The sequence below is a fragment of the Pestalotiopsis fici genome (genome assembly GCF_000516985.1).
Source record: "Pestalotiopsis fici W106-1 unplaced genomic scaffold PFICI_Scf_2, whole genome shotgun sequence".
NCBI lineage: Eukaryota > Fungi > Ascomycota > Sordariomycetes > Amphisphaeriales > Sporocadaceae > Pestalotiopsis > Pestalotiopsis fici.
This window is the reverse complement of record NW_006917092.1, coordinates 2750465-2769970: the sequence shown is the minus strand read 5'-3', so window position 1 is coordinate 2769970 and position 19506 is coordinate 2750465. Positions and strand designations below refer to the sequence as shown.

Sequence of the window (19506 nt, the reverse complement as noted above, 5' to 3'; positions counted from 1 at the left end):
CCGACCAGTCAGCCCCAGCCACCACATATCCTGAACACTGATTTGCACAGCTGCCTCTCGTCAAGTTGTTATCATCAAATTGAGCTGCTGCAAAGTTCATTTGCCTACCATCACGGTCTTGTCATCTCACCACGGCAATTGTCTCTTCTTCTAGCTCTTCTGCCCATCGCAAACATCAGCTCATGCCACCCAGAGCGATCGTCAAGAAGCAAAGAGTCCATCTATCATCTGCCTCGTCTGGTCAAATCACAACTTGAACTTTCTTCTCCTTCCTCCACACATCGATATTGTTCATCAGTCCTTCCGTCATCCACAACCGGCTATCTAAGCGCGTTCCTTCTACAACTTCACAGGCAGACTCCCCTACGAACTTGGCTGAATGACGTCTTCCTTTTCTAGTCTTTGACCTTGAGTGGGTATCGAGTTAATTCAATTATTTGACGCAGCCATCACCAAGTACAATATATAACACGACCTACGACGCATCTGTTTTTCTCTTCTTTTCACATTTCACTTTGCGCAAGTCATTCCAGCAACTATCATTTCACCGTTTCAACTTCAACTACCCTTGTCTGTGACCATGGACATAGAACAGAGCAGCCGCAAGCGCAAACTTTCGGATCTGGAGCTCTCAGACGATGACCCCGATACCTCCCTTCCGGCAAAGCGCCCGGATCAGGAACTCTTCCCAGAGATACCCGTAAACACAGTCGACACATTCAGATCTGACCTCAGCGGCGCGGGAGATGCCACTGATTTCTGTGAGCTGTTCGAAGACAATCATGACAATGGGTCTGATCAGCCGACGAACAATACCACCCCAGCCATCGACGATGCCTTCACACCCGCATCAATTGACGATAGTGAGGACACAGCCTACTCCTCGCCAGTGGCCTTGCAGCATCCTACGGTGTGGGCCAAGACTAGAAGTGCTTTGTGTGATGCGCTGCCTTACTTCAGGTGTCACGAAGGTGGCAACTACCACATCGACAGAGTGACATTGGGACTTCTGCTTGACTCGAATGGTTCTCCGCGGGACTACATGGATGGCACAGTAATCATCACTGCAGTGTGAGTCTTTTGTCGTCTTTCAGTTCTCTAGAGTCTTTAAACTGACCGGCGCTTCAGTGGTGGTGGAAGAGTGGCCATAGACAAAACGGGCAAGAGGGCCTCAGTCGAGGACCAAGATGAGAGCGCTCGGAACTACCAGTATCTGAAGGCGACCATGCCAAACCAAAATGCGTCTGATGAGAGCCCAGGACGAACTGTCGTTGTCATTGCTGGTAGGTGGCCACTGTCTTTTATAGGAAATCACATGCTTAAAGAATTTAACACAATGCAGGGAAAAACAACGATCATGCCAATGTCTCTGAAGAATACTGTGTCTTGGGAGAGTATCAGGTGACGGATCTGTGGCTGGAGAAGTTTCCCGACTCGGTACAAACTTCTGTAGCTGTGGCCTCTTGGATGGTGAGGCTTGAAAAAGTCGAATTCAATAAGTCGTCATGGTTCAAGCCGAAGTCCACCAGTCATGATGTTGTCGCTGGTCAGTACAAATGTCCATCCCTTGAATGCATCAGCTGCGGCAAAGAATCGAAGCAGATATACGACAAGGGCTGGGCCTGTCTACACAACACGTGTGCTCGAGCTTTCATCTTCCAGGTTGTTTCAAATGGACAAGTGGAGGAGAGACGATTGGGCTTTAATGAGATTCAGTACAGTGCCGAGTTTCTGTATGAGCGGACGCTTCTTCCGGCCGAGGCCACCCGGCAGGATCTTATCCCACCTCTCCCCACCATCGACAACAGCATTAGCTTCGGTACGGAAGCTGAGTTCAAGAGAGGAATGGTATGTCCTCTCTGCAAATGCGCCAGCCGCCGCATCTCCTGGCATGGCTGGAAGTGCGAGAATACCGAAAGTTGCAACTTTACGCACATGGTGCAAACGCGACCCTATCCTCTTCAGGAAATTGCGCGGGAGACCCGCAAGGTAAAGTCCAGGTACAAGCAAGGCTCATTCACAGATTCACTGGTGAAGTGTTATGATCGACTTCTTGAGGGTTATGCTACTCAGGTATACACCTTCCCTGATGAGGCAGGCCAGACTTGTGGAACTGCCATAGTTCTTCGAGCTACAGAAGAAATCTGTGCCAAAGAGGACGGACCAGACGCCTTGTACATGGCAATGCAAGATCGAAATGTCGATCTCAAACTTGAGCGCAGTGCTGCCAGGCACACCGGTGAGAATAGCACGACCCAATTCGGCTTGGGATTATACTAACAATGTGCAACAGGCAAGCGCCACGAGGAGCTTTGCTCCCATTTCACCAGCAATTTTGTTTGTACACCCTATTATCAAACGCCGCTGTGCCTTTGTAACTCACACTAATGCGAGCATAGGGGGCACCTTACAAGTTTGGTGTGGCTGTAAAAACAGTCGCGTTCAGAGACGCACCAGAACCGATCCTCCGTGGTGTTTCCCAGCTGAGCTGGGCACAAAGGGTGAGCATAGAGGACACCAAGTCTATGATTGAAGAAGAGGGTATCACATACTCCTCGACGTCTATGACTTTGAAGTCCGAGCCTTTTAACGAACTTCTCGCCTTGGGCTACTTTGAGAGCTCTGTCATCAATGTAGGTAATTCACTTGGTGCTCTTCTCACAGAGTAGTTAACTCATTTGATAGTATCACGATGATGGAGAGAAGGATTTGGGACCGACTGTTGCTACACTCTCGCTTGGGTCTCCATCGATCATGCGTTTCCGACCAAAGAAGAAAAGCAAGGTCGGCCCTGAAGTAAAGAACCTGAGAAGCTTGAAACCTGCTGTTGTTTCAATTCCTCTCTACCATGGCGATATTGTCATAATGCACGGAACAGAGCTGCAGAAGAACTACGAGGTACGTATAGGGACCCCATTGATCGATGTGAATAGACTAACACCAGACTTAGCACGAAGTGAAGCCCAAGGGAAAGCTTCGGTTTGCCATGACATCTCGGTACATCATGTCGAACTCCTGGAGCGAAGAAAGACGACAGGATACCATGGAAAAAAGCAAGCTTCCTCTAGACTTTGAGAAGTTGGCTTACGGCGGCGTCACCATTGATATTCAAAGCTAGACCTTGCCATTCTAGCTCGACGTCTGACGTTCAAGCACCGATAGTGTCTTTGTCAGCTTTTCCTTCTAGGCAACATCCGTTGTTCAGTTTTTCTCCCCCTTTCTTTAGGCGATGCTTTCCTGTCTCAGTTTTCGACAACGTTTTCTTTTTCGAATTGCCGGAGACACTGACAAGTCCGGCAACTTGCTCATGCTTATTGCATTATCGTTTAGCTCGATGGATTCCACCGTCAGCGAAGATCTCGAGCTTGTAACATGAAAGCTGTTCACGGCCAACAATTTGCTACATGCCTGTCATTTGATCAGAGTGAGGGGAACAAGAAATACTGTCAAAGCGCTTCATGTACAATATAGTCAGCAAGATAGACGACATGTCGGGATCAAGGTAAATAGAGCCGAGCTAATCGAACAATGATCTCCAGTCATACCAAAGGTGATGAAAACTGTATCTTATGTGTCCAAAGCCATGCGTGCGCAAGTAAACGGTGTTTTTTGATATAGACCAAGAGTATCATATGACAGGGATTCTGACCTTTGTCTATGTCATAGCATCTCTGGAGGTTGCGGGGTGTTGCATTATGCCAAGACGTATATCCGCTCTTGCATCGATGCGATTCCCCTGCAAAGACGATCCTCATGTCATGAATGGTAGCGCTTAAAAGTCTTCCGACCTTACAAAGGCAGTCCTCGACTGATCCAGAATGCTGCATTCTCGCAACCGAGTGGTCAGGTATGAATGGCACCAGGGGCCCTATTTGGCGACCAAACAGACCCCCTTGTCCACTACAGTTCACAATCCAACAGTAGGAAGCCTTTTCTGTTGAGTGCAACTGTAGACTTGGAGAAGCCATCCAGGTACAGGGTCACACACGCATGTCACATGCTTCTTCCTTCCATCTGCTGCCAAAAGGCAGGTGTTTGCCGCGGCTGGGCCAAGGTCGCGCTGGACAGAATCCGGTGACAAAGATGATGGCACGACGGCACTTCTCGTGATTGATGGATTGTCAGGCACCGAAGCGACAGGGTAGGCAAGGCACCGATAAAATATAAAAGGCGGATCGTGTCTCTTGAGGCGGCGGGCCAAGTGCTGGTTCTTTGAGGTGTCTTGGGGCAACCTTGGTCTCGAGTGCGAAGAGGTTTACTATTCTTCTTGCTATTCCCTAAACATCCTGGGGCTGACAATGTTGTCTGCCATGCGCCAGTTACTCTGGCTCGCCTGCGCCGTCGGCGTCTTGGCTGGACCCTACAATACTTTTGACGGTCCTGGCTTCCCTGCCTGCAACGATGTCGCCTCTGTACACAACGTTACCAGCGTCGACGAAATGGTTAGCATTGTCAAGGAAGCCGCTGCAAATGGTACTCCCGTTCGTGCTTCCGGAAAAGGCCACATGTGGTACGATACAATGGTAAGAACCAAGTTCATGTGGTCTCGCTTCGTCAAATATGGTTATACACGGAGAGGCTCGGTTGAATTCGGTCCTGGAAGAGTCAACTGTAACACCTCGAAACGGGATATAGACGGGACATCTCATCGCAGGAGCAAAGAGCTTACACATGTTTTCATTCTGTAGTGTCAAGACGACCCGCGCACCGTCATCATTCGCACAGAGTACACCAACGGCATCTCGGACCTGCAGCTCGAAGCGGGCGCCGACTCGGGGTCCGTGGTGATCGAGGCAGGCGTCACGTTTCTGCAGCTGGCCGAGTGGCTGCACGAGCGCAACGCCTCCATCGGCTACACCCTGGTCAACTGGAACATATCCATGGCCGGCGCCGTGGCCATGGGCGCGCACCGCTCCTCGATCCGCGAAGACTCCATGGTCGCGGCGGGCGTGCTCTCGCTGGATATCATTAATGGCAATGGTGACATTGTCACGGTGGAGCGCGACGAGAGTAATGATGATTGGTTGGCGGCGTCGACTTCGCTGGGTTTGTTGGGCGTCATTGCGAGGATGAAGTTCAAGATTTATCCCGACTTCAAGGTCTTTGCTAAACAGGACATAGTGAGTAAATATTTGCTTGAAAAGTTGAAAGTTTCGCCTGTGAAGAGGGAAGAGAAATACTGACCTGGAATGGTTGTAGTATGACGAGGATGACGTACTTAATGGTGATATCTATGGCATGATTGCACCGTATGCAACTGCAAACTTCTGGGTAAGCTTGAACAAAGACATTTCGTTCGATCACTCAATGGCTAATAACAAGAACGTACACAGTGGTGGCCCTACCTGAAGAAGTTCCACCACCGCTACTACGACGAGGTCCCCACGACGCTCAGCGACCAGCAGGGCTTCCAGAACACCTTCTCGCTGACAGACATTGAAGCGGGCGCCGCCATTGCGCTGCTCAACAGCGGCAAGTACCTCGAGACGTCCAACGAGCTGGCCGAGACGACCTTTTTCACGCTCTGGAGCGCGCCCAACTTTCACGAAAAGGAGACGGACGCGACCATTCTCTTCTGGCCCGTCTACGGGTGGAACTACGACGTGCTCATTGGCGGGCTGTACCCGGGCCAGAAGCCCGAGTGGGAGTACGGCCTGCACGGGCTGACGCTCGAGCTCGCCTTCCCCGTGACCCAGGCCAACGCCATGCTCAAGCGCGTGCGCCAGTTCTTTGACGACGAAAAGACGGAGCGCGGCATCACCATGACGAGCACGTATCGCTCCGGCATCAATATCAAGTTTGGCAAGCCCTACTATGACTTCTTGGGCCAGGTCACGTACAATACCAGTGATGGTGCCGATTGGACCCAGGGCGCCATCATGTTTGATTTCCCCCACTTCAAGCCCAGTGTTGGTGATGGAGAGCCCTATAATGCTGATTTTTGTAAGTGCTCTTCTGTTTTTCCCCGATCCTCGAGTGCTCAACTCCCGTGTCCTGGCCTACTGTCATGATGGAAACCAAAGTCGCTGACAAGTCTTTTCATTTCTACCTCTAGACCCGAGATTGGCCAATGTCCTCATCAACGAGTTCCCATGTCGTCCGCACTGGACCAAGAACACGCGTGAAGTGTTTGGCAATGCCACCAAGAACCTTGACCCGTCGGTGAGCAATGTCAATATCCGACCCCATAGCAGTATGAGCTGCTCTGCTGACATGTCTTGTTTTCTCCTTCTTTTAGCATCTCTCACGCTTCAAGGCTGTTCGCGAAAAGTTCGACCCCAACGAGACTTTCAAGAGCATTGTCGGGGAGATTCTGGGTTTATACGACTAGAGTCACGTTTGCATTTCGAGGCGTAGGACACGTATGCTTTGTAGATATACATGAATGCATAATTAATTGCCATTTCGATTTTATTGATGCTTTTACACCAGCTCCCACCGAGCGAGCCACCCGATACTCTGACCAGCGTTACGGACGACGACTAGCCTAGACGTGCCATCATTCTTGCCCTTGCACCTGTTGAGCGCCTCGAGGGCCTTTTCCGCCGACAGGCTGCCAATAGCCTCTGCTTGGCCTTCCCTCAGGCTGAAACTGCCCGTCGTGACGAATCCCATCAGGTCCTCTGCGTTTGGGCATAATAAATGGCCGTTGATGCCTTCGCCATCGGTATTCGGAGGGGCCGTGAGCTCCTGCGCCAGGAGACGCTTCCGCAGCTCAAGATCAATGTTGGCCGTCGAGTTGTGTTTCACCTTGGGCGTAGCCCGGGGCTGCTTGCCCTTTTGCGGTAATGTCGCCAGCCATTTATCCGCAAGATTCGATGGCAGGCCGTTACTGCTAGTTACCAACGGGTCCGTGGCCGGGACTTCGGCTTGTGTTGCCATGCTGGTGGCTTTGCTGGTGGGTAGTCTGTACACGCGGGCGCAAGGACCAGGAACGCCTCGACCTTGCAGCTTGAGCTTCACAGTAACCAGGGCGTTGGGCGGCAGCGTATCTGCTTTACCGGCAAGCACTGCGTTGAACTTGACTTTGGAGAGTTGAGTCATTTGTGACAATGGATGCTCTGATGGATCTGCCGCTTTCGGTTGGCGGATTTCGGCTCCCCCAGCACTCTGGTCGTCCTGGTCTGCCATGACCACATCCGGCTTCTCGGTGGCCGTGCTCTTCTGGCTCGAGTCGAACATGGATTCGAAATTACAGGCCCAGCCTTCTCCGATTTCGCCCTTTCGACCGGCACCCAGATCCAAGGTCTGATAATTGACCCTCTTGCCCTTGGGCATTCGATCCCAAGCCTTCTTCCTTGCTTCTCGCTGTTCGAGTTCCCATGCCTGGCCGGCGTCGGTGGCGGGGAAATCTCCGGGAAACCAAGGAAGCCCTTGCTCAAAGCAACTCTGCTGTATTTCTTGAAGTCCGCCGAGCGACGGGTTCCCGCCCGATGAGAGTGGATAGTGCATCAAAGCATACCACGTGGGAAGGACACATTTCCATGGCATAAGCAGTGTCCACTTCCCCGGCGTTTCGACTTGTCTTGAGGCCAGTAAAACGACAGGGATTTCCGGGTCAGCTTGCGTTGGCTTGAGGAAAGAGCCTGGCGCATTCTTACCCTTTCGACGATTGAGTGCTTTTTGGGACGGAAGTTGGCAGGCCTTGAAGCGAATATCACGGTCAAATAGAGCAATAGGTTTGGGCGTCAACTCTCGATGCCACGCTGTGCTTGTGTGATGCAACTGGGTGGCAGAACTCGGATTTTGTACCCGTCTTGGGGGGTATCGTAAACGAGGATCCATTACTGAAAAAGCAAGTAGTGACCCAACTGGGAGAACAGAAGGACTAACGCCCAGTAAATTTTGCCATTTTGCTGCATGTGGTTCTTGAGTGGCCTCTGCTTTTGAAGGATATGGAGAGAGGACACCCAGCAACGCCTCTGTAGAGTCGGGACCAGATACCTCGATGCTTCCAATCTCATAACGCAAGTCTTCGATATAGGGACGTGGTGTTAGGCCCTTTGCCAGCCGAAGGAGTTCATTGAATGTCTCGAGAAATGCCGAGGGATGAAGCCGGATGAATATGCGTCGCACAACCTTGCTTTCTGGTTTGCTTTCCGAGGTCATTTCGACGTCTTCCTCTTGCACCTTGGGATCCCAGATGACTGTGGCTGGTCCGATAGATCTCGGAGAAGTTTCCTTCATTCTCGTCAAGGTTCCATTCCAATGCACAGCGCCGGATCTCCATCTCGCACCGCTTTCATCCCAAAGACTTTCCGCAGTTAAGCCAAGTGATTTGAGAACCTGAGTTACACTTCTCTCAGCTCCAGACAAGCCAATGGTACTCATATAACTCATGTCCCAGGCCATGGCTCCCTTCTCGCGGAGTGCGCGATGTGTTGGTCGGTAACATTTTTGAGTTGGTGTGAGGGGGATTGCAAATCTCCAGAGAGGATCTTTTGGCGGAGTCATTGTTGCCCTCTTGGTATGCCAGAGGTGAGTTGGCAGCCAGGTCTTGTTCAGTTGTCTTTTTCTGAATTTCTTGGCCATGACAGGAGGCTCGTTGAGAGTATTCCTCCTTAATTTTGGACGAGCGACTCTCGTCTGCACAGTGACCGGGTCAAGTTTACCGTCCTTTCCCTTTTTGCGGAGCTTCTGTCGTCTTTTTCTCTCGGCCAATTTTCCTAGCCGAAGGGCTGTTTCTGCTCGTAAGCGAGCACGATTAGACTTTGGCTTTCTTGTCTTGGAGTTCACAGTAGGGGTGTTGTCCAACTCCATTTCCCTCTTGGCCCTCCTGTACAATCGCTTCGGGACCTTCTTGTGGTTGTGAGCGGCAGCTCTCCGTCTCATGGTAAAGGGCACCTTTTGAAAAGCCCGGCTAGTCTGAGAGACTTGGGTGCGCCTCATACTTTCGTCCAAAGCCTTGATCTCGAAGCCTCGAGCGTTGAGAAAGGCCTGAACATCCAGCTCGCCATCCTTGAGGGCAGCGTCTGCAGGCTGGGCTGCAATAGCTCTGACATCCCTAAAATTCGGAGCCGGCCTTCTGACGTCTTTCGTGTTCGATGGCCCATTTTGGGTCTTGCTGTGCTTCATCTCACTCCGTCCATTTTGCTGCCCTGCATTTGCGTTGCCTTGTTGTCTCCCGCTGGCGTCTGTCTTGGGTTTCTTGACAGAAGAAGATGTCAATGAAGCCTCAGCCGGTCGTTTCTTTAGCTTGTCACCAGGCTGACGGCCTTGCTGGGGGGCCATGGTCAACTCTACCTCGACTGCACACGGACAACCTTTGATGTCGAGCAAATTGCCGGGCTCACACGGAAGGGTCCATCTGCCGAACTCTTCTGAATTGTGATATCCCCCTTCGCAGCTAGACTTGGACAACTCCAAGATCTGAGTCAGCCTAAATGAGCATCTGCAGCGAGGCTGATGACCAAAAAAATCGATGGATGCACTTTTTTGATAGATTGGCGGATCGCGTAGTAGCACTAGACCGGGTCGGCGCAAGCTGGAAATTTTCCCAAGCTGCGGCCAATGGTACCCATAATTTTGTGATGTGCAGCTAAACTTACATAGTAGCACAGACTTCCCCAGTGAAAATGCACTAAAAGTCGCACGGCCACACCTGTAGGCTGTTAAGCTAGCGGTTGGTTTTGAATGCGATGAGCAGCCACATTAATTACGAATTTACGAGTGGCCCCTCCCCAGACCCCTAACAAAATATCCGATGGAGAAAATGGATCCTCGAATCGACCTGAAATACTGGGTCGGCCAATTCCAAGCTGCTGCGCCAGTTGCCCAGTCGCGACCATGACGCACTGGACGTTGGTGGGAAAAAAGAAGATTGACGGAATCTCGAATCCTTGTTTTTTGCTCGACTCCTTCTGCTGCATGTCATTTCGACGGGTCTCCAAAGTTCTACACGCGGCTAGAACATTTTCTGATTCTTACCTGTGCTAGCCAGGCCGGTTTTAGTACTTGGACACAAACCGACTGGGTTCCTGGGATTGGATTGGGTTGGGTCGATCCCCTTTCTCAATACGCATTTTCTAAACTAGAATTCCCCATGTCATTGCTTGTCGTCGTATGTGTACACTAGGTGACTCGCACTTCTTCTATCACATCGATTCCCAGTCCTGCTCTTCCGAATCAGGTTGCGCGCCGAACCCATTCAATTATTCGCTTTCGCTTTCCGGACCATCCGGACACTTGCTTGGTCAACACGAGAGACTATTTCTGGAAAGACATACGTATAACGAGACCCGAAGCCGCGAACTAACTTTAAGACTGGCTCGTTAACGGGGGTGGAAAAAGAGAGAGAGAGAGAGAAGGGGAGAGAAAGCTCGCCCAACTCGACTCGCTCAGCCTACCTCTCTACATACCTACACAGTACCTACCTACCCAGCCACTTGGTACGCTCGCCCTTTCATTGTCGCTCGTTTCGCGCAGAATTATGACTGCATGCGCCGGCCGCGTCCCATCCTTACCCGGTTCGGTAGCCCCCGTCTCCCGAGCGAACGCATGTTCGACCTACGACTATTTGCGACTCATCTGCCGACGTAAGCTCAACTGGGTTGGATAAGGTTACTATAGTGAGACCATGGCATCTTTGAGTAAGCCGCCTCTTTGTGTTTTTTTCCCTTTTCTTTTGGAGTCTATCTTATCTACTGTGTTATTTACCCGTTCCTTCCCCATCCCACCCTGCCTGTCATCCATCCAATACAACAGTAGATCCTTTCCCGCTGTTTTGGTTTCCCCAAATTCATGCTGCGGCAGCATTAAGACAAGTCGCTGCTTCAGCTTCGTCCGTACTTTCCCTCTCTCTCCCACCCATGTCAGCCGCATTCCAGATTCAGGTCCTGGCCAGATAAGCATTCCGTGCTTTGACGGAAACGGATACAGTACGAGGCTCCGGCAAGATTCAAGACATTGTTTCAAACCCTCGTGGGAAGCTTTTACTTCTTGCTCTGTGTCTGCTTCATAATCATCTCTTGTCAACTGCCTTTAAATTTCACTCTCTTCCCAAGACCCCCCAAACATGCGCATGATCTCGTCTTTTTGCGCCGTCGCCGCATCCTTGCAACTGAAACCTGGACATTGTCGTCATCGCCCGACACCTCTCATGCAAAAGCGAACAACGACTTCTGTGCGATAGCATGCATGTCGATCACACCAGAAGCCGCCAGTCGCTAACATGCCTTCTCTCCTACCCATAGTAAATAAGGCGCGAAAGCCTAAATTCGACCTTCATCTGACCATATACGATCTCAACAACGTCCCGCTCGTCAGCGGCACCTCGCAGATCAAATGGCATCTTCCACACTCCATGCATGGCGACCACCGCGGTCGGACCAACAAGTGTCCCATCGACAGTATCAACCATCGCGTAACCTATGACTACAACAAAGTCGTGCCTCTGCGCATCACCATAGACCGGAACAATCAGTTGTCGGAATGTCCCATCGAGTTTGAGGTGGTGCAGGAGTTTTCAGCCTCGGGCGGGAGGGACGACAGGATTACACTCGGTGTTGTCAGACTGAACTTGAGCGAATACGTGGAAGAAAGTGAAAACTTTCCCCGGAAGAGCGTGAGCAGTCGGTCAGGAAGCAGTCTGGAGTACGCGCGCAGGGATATACTTGGGCCAGCGCTCCAGGGCAAACGACGTCTGAGCACCGCCAGCGCTGGGACGGCACCGATCGCAGAGGAGCAGGAGCACGAGACGGCCGACGAGGGCATTGTACGCCGGTACCTTATGCAGGAGAGCAAAATCAATAGTACGCTCAAGCTCGGCATTCTCATGGTTCAGATCGACGGTGATCGGAACTACGTTGCACCTCCGCTCAAGACGGCACCCATGTTTGGCGGCATCGCAGGCATTATGGCCGGCGAGACAGTTGAGCCCGTCGACGAATCACCTCTGGGCACTGCGCCCACCACAACAACCCAGAATAAGTCGCGTGACGCGAGCGAGTTGCAAGACATGTACCGCCGCGCGCTCGCGGCGTCCTGGAATAGTCAGCCTGGCGAGCTCGCCGCTGATGAGTGTATCGAAGACATTTTTTCGGGCGGCAGCGGCTGGAAGGACCAAACTGGCAGCAGTAGCAGGAGTGAGAAGGATCACAGCCGAGACCGCAACGGCGAGGATGTAAGCAGTACATCGTCGGGCAGCGAAGAAGTAAACAGCGGAACCCTGCGGCCGTCAGACGTGCTCAAGGTGCGCGATCAGTTCAGCCGCAGTCGCGGCAGGCACTCGAGATCTCGTAGCGGCGCCTCAGAGCGATCGCTTGCCGCTACGTTCAGGAGTAGCGGACGTGCTAGATCGCGCAACCCACAGCAGCCACAGCAAGGAGGCAGCCACGGCCAGCAGTATCAACACCGCCATCTGCGCGAAGACCCCTATGAAAGCCCGAGTCTCGACCACAGCGCCAGCATGGCCTCACTCACGCCCACACTCGGCAGTATGGGCAGCGCCGGTAGTGGCAGTGGCAGCAGCCGAGATCATGGATTTGCACGCAGGAGTTACAGAGAGGTCAACGAGTTTGACGTCCGCGATGACCTCGTCAGCTGGGCTCTACCGGGGACGGCGGCCGTTTCGACTTAGATTGGAGAGAGCGGCATCATCTCAACGAACCAACCTGTTTATGAAAAGAACAAAGTATATAAAGTTTCGACTTTGGGATAATGGGATAGATTTGCGGAAAAGAAGACGCAAGCAAATGGGGAGACTCGTGGATGTAATTAGAATTTACATTCTGTGTTGCCTTGGTTTGGTACATGAGGATTATTTATTTTTAGAGATATATTTTACAAAGCGCATAGCGAAAGGGTTTTCGGTGGCCGCCTCGGGGCTGCTTTGGGTGTTTTTTTCGGCAAGGAAGATGGAAAGTTTATCTGTTTTTTGGTAGAGGGTTTAGCCAAACTCCACAGATGTTCGGCTTCTTATCAACATTCTTATGTATATATAACGCGGCTGCGCTTCGAGAAATGAGGCGAGCTTAAGACAAGACGGTGGAGCATCACAGGTATACCTCGAACTAGTCGAGATACACTGCCAAGACACATTTTATTTGTTGCCCCATGTCTCTCGAATTTTTGCTTGAGTTGCAAGATTTAGATTTCAGTCAATGGTATGTTTGACAAATTTATAAAATCATTTCCTGAGTAACTTTTTCTTTTCTCTGGCTTCATTGCTCTATCGACATAACATCCGTATGTTTGATCCCATTGAAGCTTTTGTGTTGCCGGGGGTGAGGGATCCAATCTATCTATTTTCATCCGAGCAATTTCTAGGACGCCTCGCCGAACATATCCGCACCTATGGGAGAAAAATAAATCAGGGGCATCTGGTACTCCGCGATCTTTGTTTCTGGGAGGGTTTTGGTGGTCATCATTATAAAGAGAGAGGAAGAGACAAATAGCCCTCTTCTATGTTGAAGCAAGTTTCAGCTCCGTTCAAGGGGCCTTGACAGTGCCTCTGACGCCACCCTTTCCACCGACTTCCCGGGTGGTGACTATCACGGCCAGGTCAGCATTGACTTGTACGGTGACCTCGACCTTGCTACCCTTCTTGGTACCCTTGACGGCGGCCTCGGCGAGGGTGGTGCCAATCTTCCAGATCTTCTCGCGGTGCTCCTCCTCTTCCTCCTCCTCGGAGTCCTCGTCGCTGTCATCCTCATCGTCGTCGCCATCCTTCTTGCCATTCTCCTTGGGCTTGGGCTCGGGCTTGGTGACCTTGATGTGGGTGTTGCCCTCGACAATCTTGATGAGCACGTCGCCGCCCTCCTTGGGGGCCTCGACGTGGACGGTGCGGCGGGCGGGCACAGCAGTCTCGGGGGCGATAATGGGAGTGAAGGACTCCTCGCCGTCGCTGCCGACAGTAATGACACCAATGGCATTGGCAATGTGAGGCACGGTGGAGACGGCAGGGTGTGTGGACTGCTCAATGTCGTCGGACTCGTACTCCTGGATCAGCGAAGCCTGCAGAGCGGCACCACGAGCCAGCAGCTCCGAGGGGTTGATGGCGCTGGGGCTGGTGGAAGGAGCCTGGATGATGGTGCTCTCGGGGAAGATGTAGCGGAAGTTGGCGGCGACGCGGGGCGTGTGCGAAGTGCCACCGGTCATGATGACCTCATCAATGTCCAAAACGTCAAGGCCGGCCTTCTTGATGACGCCTTCCACCAGGCGGTTGAAGCCCTCAAAGACCTTGCGGGCAATGGTCTCGTATCGCAGCCTGTTGACAGTGGCCTGGAAGTCGATACCGCCAGCCAAGCTCTCCACGCTGAAGGACGCGTTGGTTCCAATGCTGAGAGCCTTCTTGGCAGCCTCGGACTCGGCCTTGAGCTTGGCCAAGCTCCTTGCGTTCTCGCGGGGGTCGACGTCCTTGTTCTTCTTCATGAACTCCTTGGCAAAGTGGTCCATCAGGACCTGGTCCAGGTGGACACCAGCAAACTCGTAGTCGTGAGCAGTGGCGAGAATGGTGTAGAGGCCTCCTCTCGAGGCAACCACGGCAACATCTGAGCGGGTACCACCGAGGTCGGCAACAACAATGGTCTTGTCCTTGATGTCAGCCTCGGGCCGGGCATCATAAGCCAGGACAGCCGAAACGGGCTCGGCAATGAGCTGCAAAACCTCCAAGTCGGCATCGTTGGCGGCCTTGATCAGGGCCTCGCGCTGCTTCTCGGTGAAGTTGGTGGGTACTGTGAGAACGGCCGAGGTGACCTTCTTGCCAATGTAGTCGGAAGCAGATTGCACGAGGCGGCGAATGTAGCGAGTGGCGGCCTCGGATACCGAGATGGTCGAGGGCTCACCCTCAGCCTTGTCCTGGACGGTGAAGTAGACGCTGCCGTCCTTGTCTTCGGCGTGAGCTGCGGCGTGGCAGTGTGTGGGGTCGATCGACTTGAATCTAGAGTGGTTGAAGTGGTTAGTCGAGGGTTCTCCTGAATTCCCCCAAAGTTTACAGAATTGGTATCACATACTCTTGGCCGAGGAAATCCCTGAAGGAGATGATCGAGTTCTTGGGGTTGCGGATCAGGAAAGCCTTGGCCTGGTTTCCGTTGTACTCCTCGCCATCGACGTATGACAGGGCAGTTGGGATCTGACGGTCACCATCCTCGTTGGCGATAACAATAGCAGCGTCGTCAACAGTGCATGCAATGGAGCTGTAAGAGTTGCCAAAGGACAGTCCAATGACGGTGCGCTCGTCAGGCGCAACGCCGGTCTTCTTTTCGGCCATCTTGCTTATTTTGGTGGTAACAAGTAGAAGAAAAAAATAGAAAAAATAAATCCAGCAAGTAAAAAGGTCTTTGACAGAAGCCCAGAAACAGTCGAGCTGTAGTAGAGAAATCTGCTATCAGAAGGACGGGTAGTGGGGGTGCTTGGAGGCTACGAATGAAGACGTCCCAAAAATTTCACAAGTCAAAGAAAAAAAGTTGCCGCCAAATCGGATCCATCCAGTCGACGGCCGTGCCGACCCTGGCTGGTGGTGGTGGTAGTAGAGGTTAGGTAAGGTAAGTAGGCTGCACCGCCACAGCTGCCCCTCCAACACATACAAGAAATCATCTGGGGGCTGCGCCACATCTAACCACATTTTCAAGTCTATCCATCTACTGTCTGAATGATATTGCCCTTGTACCAAACGCAGCACTACAACCTCTGACTGAGCTGTGAGAAAAGTTGAAAAGAGCAGACCAAAGGCTCAAACCACCATGGCCACCTCAACCGAGAGAGTCGTCGTTCTACCTGGCGACAGCGTCGACCCCTCACTCATTCCCTCTCACCCCAAATATCCTCTGAGACTTGGACCTGGACTCAGACATATTCCGCCCAGTGAAATAGTACCCACAATCGCCGGGCAGCTGGTTACAGATCGCAAGAAGAACTCGATATGGGTAGAGTCTAGTGGCGGTCGTGTATGTCTTTTTTTCTCTTCTTTTTCTTTTTTTACACCGAAACACTCTGCACGAATAGAACTAACTTTACAGCAGTATACCCCAGCTGTGGGTGACTTGGTCATTGGCAAGGTGGACAAGGGCGCCACGGATCTCTACTATGTTAATCTCTCTGACTACACATCTAATGCAACCCTGCCACATCTGGCGTTTGAGATGGCAACAAAGAAGACGAGACCTCAGCTTGCCTCGGGTGCACTTGTCTATGCTCGGGTGAGCTTGGCCAACCGACACATGGACCCGGAGCTCGAGTGCGTCTCGGCCACGACGGGCAAGGCAGACGGCTTGGGACCATTGACTGGTGGCATGCTGTACGACATTTCCTTGGGCATGGCCAGGCGACTGCTGATGCGCAAGTCTCTCGAGGAGGGTCAGATTGCCGTGTTGGAAGAGCTCGGTGCTGCCGGGCTCGCATTCGAGACTGCTGTGGGCAGGAATGGCAAGATGTGGGTCAACAGCGAGAGCGTCAAGACGATCCTGGTGGTGGGCAGGGCAGTAAAGGAGACAGACGAAAAGGCTTTGAGCGTTGAGCAGCAGAAGAAATTTGTGCGCAAGTTGATCAAGGAGATGTCCTAACGATACACGGCGCTGGCTTGCATTTGGCACGGCGGAAAGCAGAGAAAATGGAAAGGTTTTTATGATACCCAGCGTCGTTCGTAATAGATCAGGTACGTGATGCTAGGCTCCTACTTTCTTGGTCCTTGGCTAATGACTCGATTCAGGGGCGAACGGCAGATACGAACCGTATGAAGAATACTTGGTAATAGTAGAACATGATCACATCTTGCCTTGGCGCCACAGCCCCAAAAGATATAATTCTGATGACTAGAATTGTATTTGGGCACGTAGTTTCGAATGAAGTAATGACTGGCAAGCCGTGTGGCCACAGTAGAGGAGTCTTGCATTTCGATTTATGCCGTGGTGCCCCAAAACTTGGCAACAAATGTCGTGATGTGGTACTTCTTGACAAGTTCATCGAACCTGCGGCACATTTAGTCTTCCAGTCAAGATCCCGCAATCTCGAAGGCGACTCGTCAATTTGAATGGCAATACTCCCCGTATGCCATTTTCTTGGTGTTCACGGTGGATGCATACTGCTGTACAGTAGACGTAAATTGTTAGTTGTCCAGTTGTTGTTGGCTGGTGATATAGGTATGGGAGCTTGTCCGTGGCTTCATGTTGCTCTCTCAGTGTGTTGAACAATTGTGTAACAATATAAATTTAAATGTATCAAAGTGTTTGATGTACATGGCTCAGTGCTGCTTATTGCCTAGTAGGTAGGTAGATACTAAAGATAGGTACGTACTGCACTAGTGTACGTACATCTGCAGCGGTTTAATGCTCCCCCGGACGGACCTCGACTGACCCCCTGCTCGCACTGCACTGCGCCTGGTGGCCTGCCTACATCAAACCGGGTTCGGTTCGTCCCACCACCAAAACATTGGATCTGATGTTGCATATGAACCGAGTGTGTACAACTAACTCACTACGCCAACCTCAAGGCTCATCCCCGGTTGCTGATTTCCTATGCGCACTATCTATTCTTCACGAGCGCAGGCTTTTTCTGCATCTGAGCGGGGCCTTGAATACTCTTACTAGTCATCACGGTTCTGTCATGCCATGATCAATCGCTGCTGCATATTCACCCCCCGTCGCCCGGGTCCTGGACACTCATACACCTTAAACATCTCTGCCCCTCCATCAGCCCTTTTTTCAGCCGCCAAAACCTAAGTTTCCAGAGGCTTTGATCAGAGCCCTCGACGGAGATATCCATCAATTTTGTCGTCGGGCCTCTCTGTTGATGGGTTCACAGTATCTGCTATCCCTCCGATGAGCACCTATTTGCTAGGGTTGCAATTGTACAAGAAACATTCACTACCATTCGCCAGTCTTGCAACGCCACAAGGCAGCCAACACTCTCGCCTCCGCCGTCAAACAGAAGCTGCAAAAGGAGCTGCCGACCAAGCGGCAACAGACCAACCCCTCGGCGTCGGAATGGATTCACAGGGGCCTCAAATGGCGATCGAGGAGACCCCTCTCAGTGTTGAGATGAACCCTCAAGAGCCTCCAAAGACAATCTTGGACCTCCCTACCGAACTCATTGGCATGATTCAGCAAGAGTTGCCTCTTTATGATGCCATCAAACTTGGCCTTGCCAGTCGCCGGCTTCATCGAGCCACAGACCCTCGATTGTGGGCCAAAGTCCGGTGTAGCATCCAAAATGACAAAAACAGGGGCGTCAAATATGTAGCCAAAGGTGACGATCTAGTTCATGATGAGGAAAGATGGGCTTTTCTCAAGGGCCTCGAGCCCCAGGTCCCCCATCTCGAACTATGTCATTACTGCCGCATCTTCCATCCCCGAGCAACGCTTCAAGACCAATCTCTCTGGAGAGCCGCTCCCACTGGGGTTGAGTGGGCTTTGACCTGTGACAACAAGGAGGTCCATTTCCGGCGTCTGGGTATCGAATGGGGCTTTGGCTTTCGTGATATTTACGCCATCATGACAAACCATGCACTATCGCGCCAACACGGTATTCCCCTTAGCGATTTGTGCATCTCTACCGACTGGACTTTCGTCAAGGCATACAAAAACCTCCACAACGCTTCGCGGTCGCCTTTCAAGCGCTTTGTCAGCTATACAAAACTGGACACCGAGGCTATCATACACCATGGCCACCTGCAAGTCCACAGAATCCAACGACTATGGGTGCCGATTCACCTACAGGGAACCGACGTCCTTATTCGATACGGTGCTGGCGATCTTGCAGGTGACTTCAAAATCTGCATGCACCACGGACCTCAATCTGGCGAAATGATAAGCAATTTTACTATTCCCCTTCGTGAAGGTCTCAAGTATGTTCTGGCAGAGCGATCAGTATCAGGCAGCAATCAAGATGGGCCCCTGCCACGTATTATCAAGCGTTGCGAGGACTGTCCTACCGAGTACTCCATCTCGTTCCACGTCCACGGCGAAAAGAGCGTTGAGATTGTTCTAGACGTCTGGCAAAATCTTGGCGACTGTCAATTCGCTCAGGCTACTGGCTGGTTCCAAAATCTGGCCCATAACCAATTCCCTATGATTCCTGGCTGGCTGAACTGCTGGGGCATGCTCAATCCGCGGGTCTGCGACATCGTGACCGACGAGGCGGCACGAACTTCGTGGCACCAAAGCGCCGCTCATTATGTGGCTGATGCCAGCGTCTTCCCTACACCTGCTTGGAAGAGCGAGGTAGCCCATGCCTCCTCGACGCTCGTGTTGCAAGAGTTTGCACAGCTTCAGAGTCAAGTTGCCGCCTCTGGACACTCTCATGGTGTCAATCTGGGCGTCGTGCCCCAGCTTTCTTTGGGCCATCTCCGGAATATCAGATCGAGCTATGTGAATGCGCGATATGAAGCCAACCTCCGCCGCAGGTTACCCCCCTTTCTTCACAAGTTCCGCCTACATGACGGACAAGAAGTCCCATTCGACGAAATCAAATACACACGGACAAAGTACTATGGCAGCGGAAGTGCCCGTTCGACCGACATGTCCAGATAGGTATGTTTGCGACTCCCCGGTGTTGAACCGTTGGGAACAACGT

The 19506-nt window shown here is 52.0% G+C and overlaps 7 protein-coding genes across 7 annotated transcripts; 5 read left to right on the top strand and 2 right to left on the bottom strand.

Moving 5' to 3' along the window:
• Positions 1–580: 580 nt before the first annotated feature.
• PFICI_03034 (uncharacterized protein) lies at positions 581–3118 on the top strand (the record flags this gene model as incomplete). The annotated part of the gene is made up of 7 exons (XM_007831615.1): positions 581–1071; positions 1129–1283; positions 1343–2239; positions 2294–2337; positions 2400–2633; positions 2686–2898; positions 2951–3118. 7 exons carry the CDS (start codon positions 581–583, stop codon positions 3116–3118), a joined length of 2202 nt encoding a protein of 733 aa, XP_007829806.1.
• Positions 3119–4298: 1180 nt separating this feature from the next.
• On the top strand, positions 4299–6331 carry PFICI_03033 (uncharacterized protein; the record flags this gene model as incomplete). Its single annotated transcript, XM_007831614.1, has 6 exons — positions 4299–4523; positions 4689–5120; positions 5200–5271; positions 5334–5943; positions 6056–6162; positions 6239–6331. The coding sequence occupies 6 exons, from the start codon at positions 4299–4301 to the stop codon at positions 6329–6331; spliced, it is 1539 nt and encodes a 512-aa protein (XP_007829805.1).
• Positions 6332–6423: 92 nt separating this feature from the next.
• On the bottom strand, positions 6424–9231 carry PFICI_03032 (uncharacterized protein; the record flags this gene model as incomplete). The annotated part of the gene is made up of 1 exon (XM_007831613.1): positions 6424–9231. One exon carries the CDS (start codon positions 9229–9231, stop codon positions 6424–6426), a length of 2808 nt encoding a protein of 935 aa, XP_007829804.1.
• A 1939-nt stretch (positions 9232–11170) lies between these two features.
• On the top strand, positions 11171–12577 carry PFICI_03031 (uncharacterized protein; the record flags this gene model as incomplete). Its single annotated transcript, XM_007831612.1, has 1 exon — positions 11171–12577. One exon carries the CDS (start codon positions 11171–11173, stop codon positions 12575–12577), a length of 1407 nt encoding a protein of 468 aa, XP_007829803.1.
• Positions 12578–13428: 851 nt separating this feature from the next.
• PFICI_03030 (uncharacterized protein) lies at positions 13429–15208 on the bottom strand (the record flags this gene model as incomplete). Its single annotated transcript, XM_007831611.1, has 2 exons — positions 13429–14878; positions 14952–15208. 2 exons carry the CDS (start codon positions 15206–15208, stop codon positions 13429–13431), a joined length of 1707 nt encoding a protein of 568 aa, XP_007829802.1.
• A 472-nt stretch (positions 15209–15680) lies between these two features.
• On the top strand, positions 15681–16499 carry PFICI_03029 (uncharacterized protein; the record flags this gene model as incomplete). Its single annotated transcript, XM_007831610.1, has 2 exons — positions 15681–15884; positions 15960–16499. 2 exons carry the CDS (start codon positions 15681–15683, stop codon positions 16497–16499), a joined length of 744 nt encoding a protein of 247 aa, XP_007829801.1.
• A 1254-nt stretch (positions 16500–17753) lies between these two features.
• On the top strand, positions 17754–19463 carry PFICI_03028 (uncharacterized protein; the record flags this gene model as incomplete). Its single annotated transcript, XM_007831609.1, has 1 exon — positions 17754–19463. The coding sequence occupies one exon, from the start codon at positions 17754–17756 to the stop codon at positions 19461–19463; it is 1710 nt and encodes a 569-aa protein (XP_007829800.1).
• Positions 19464–19506: the final 43 nt, after the last annotated feature.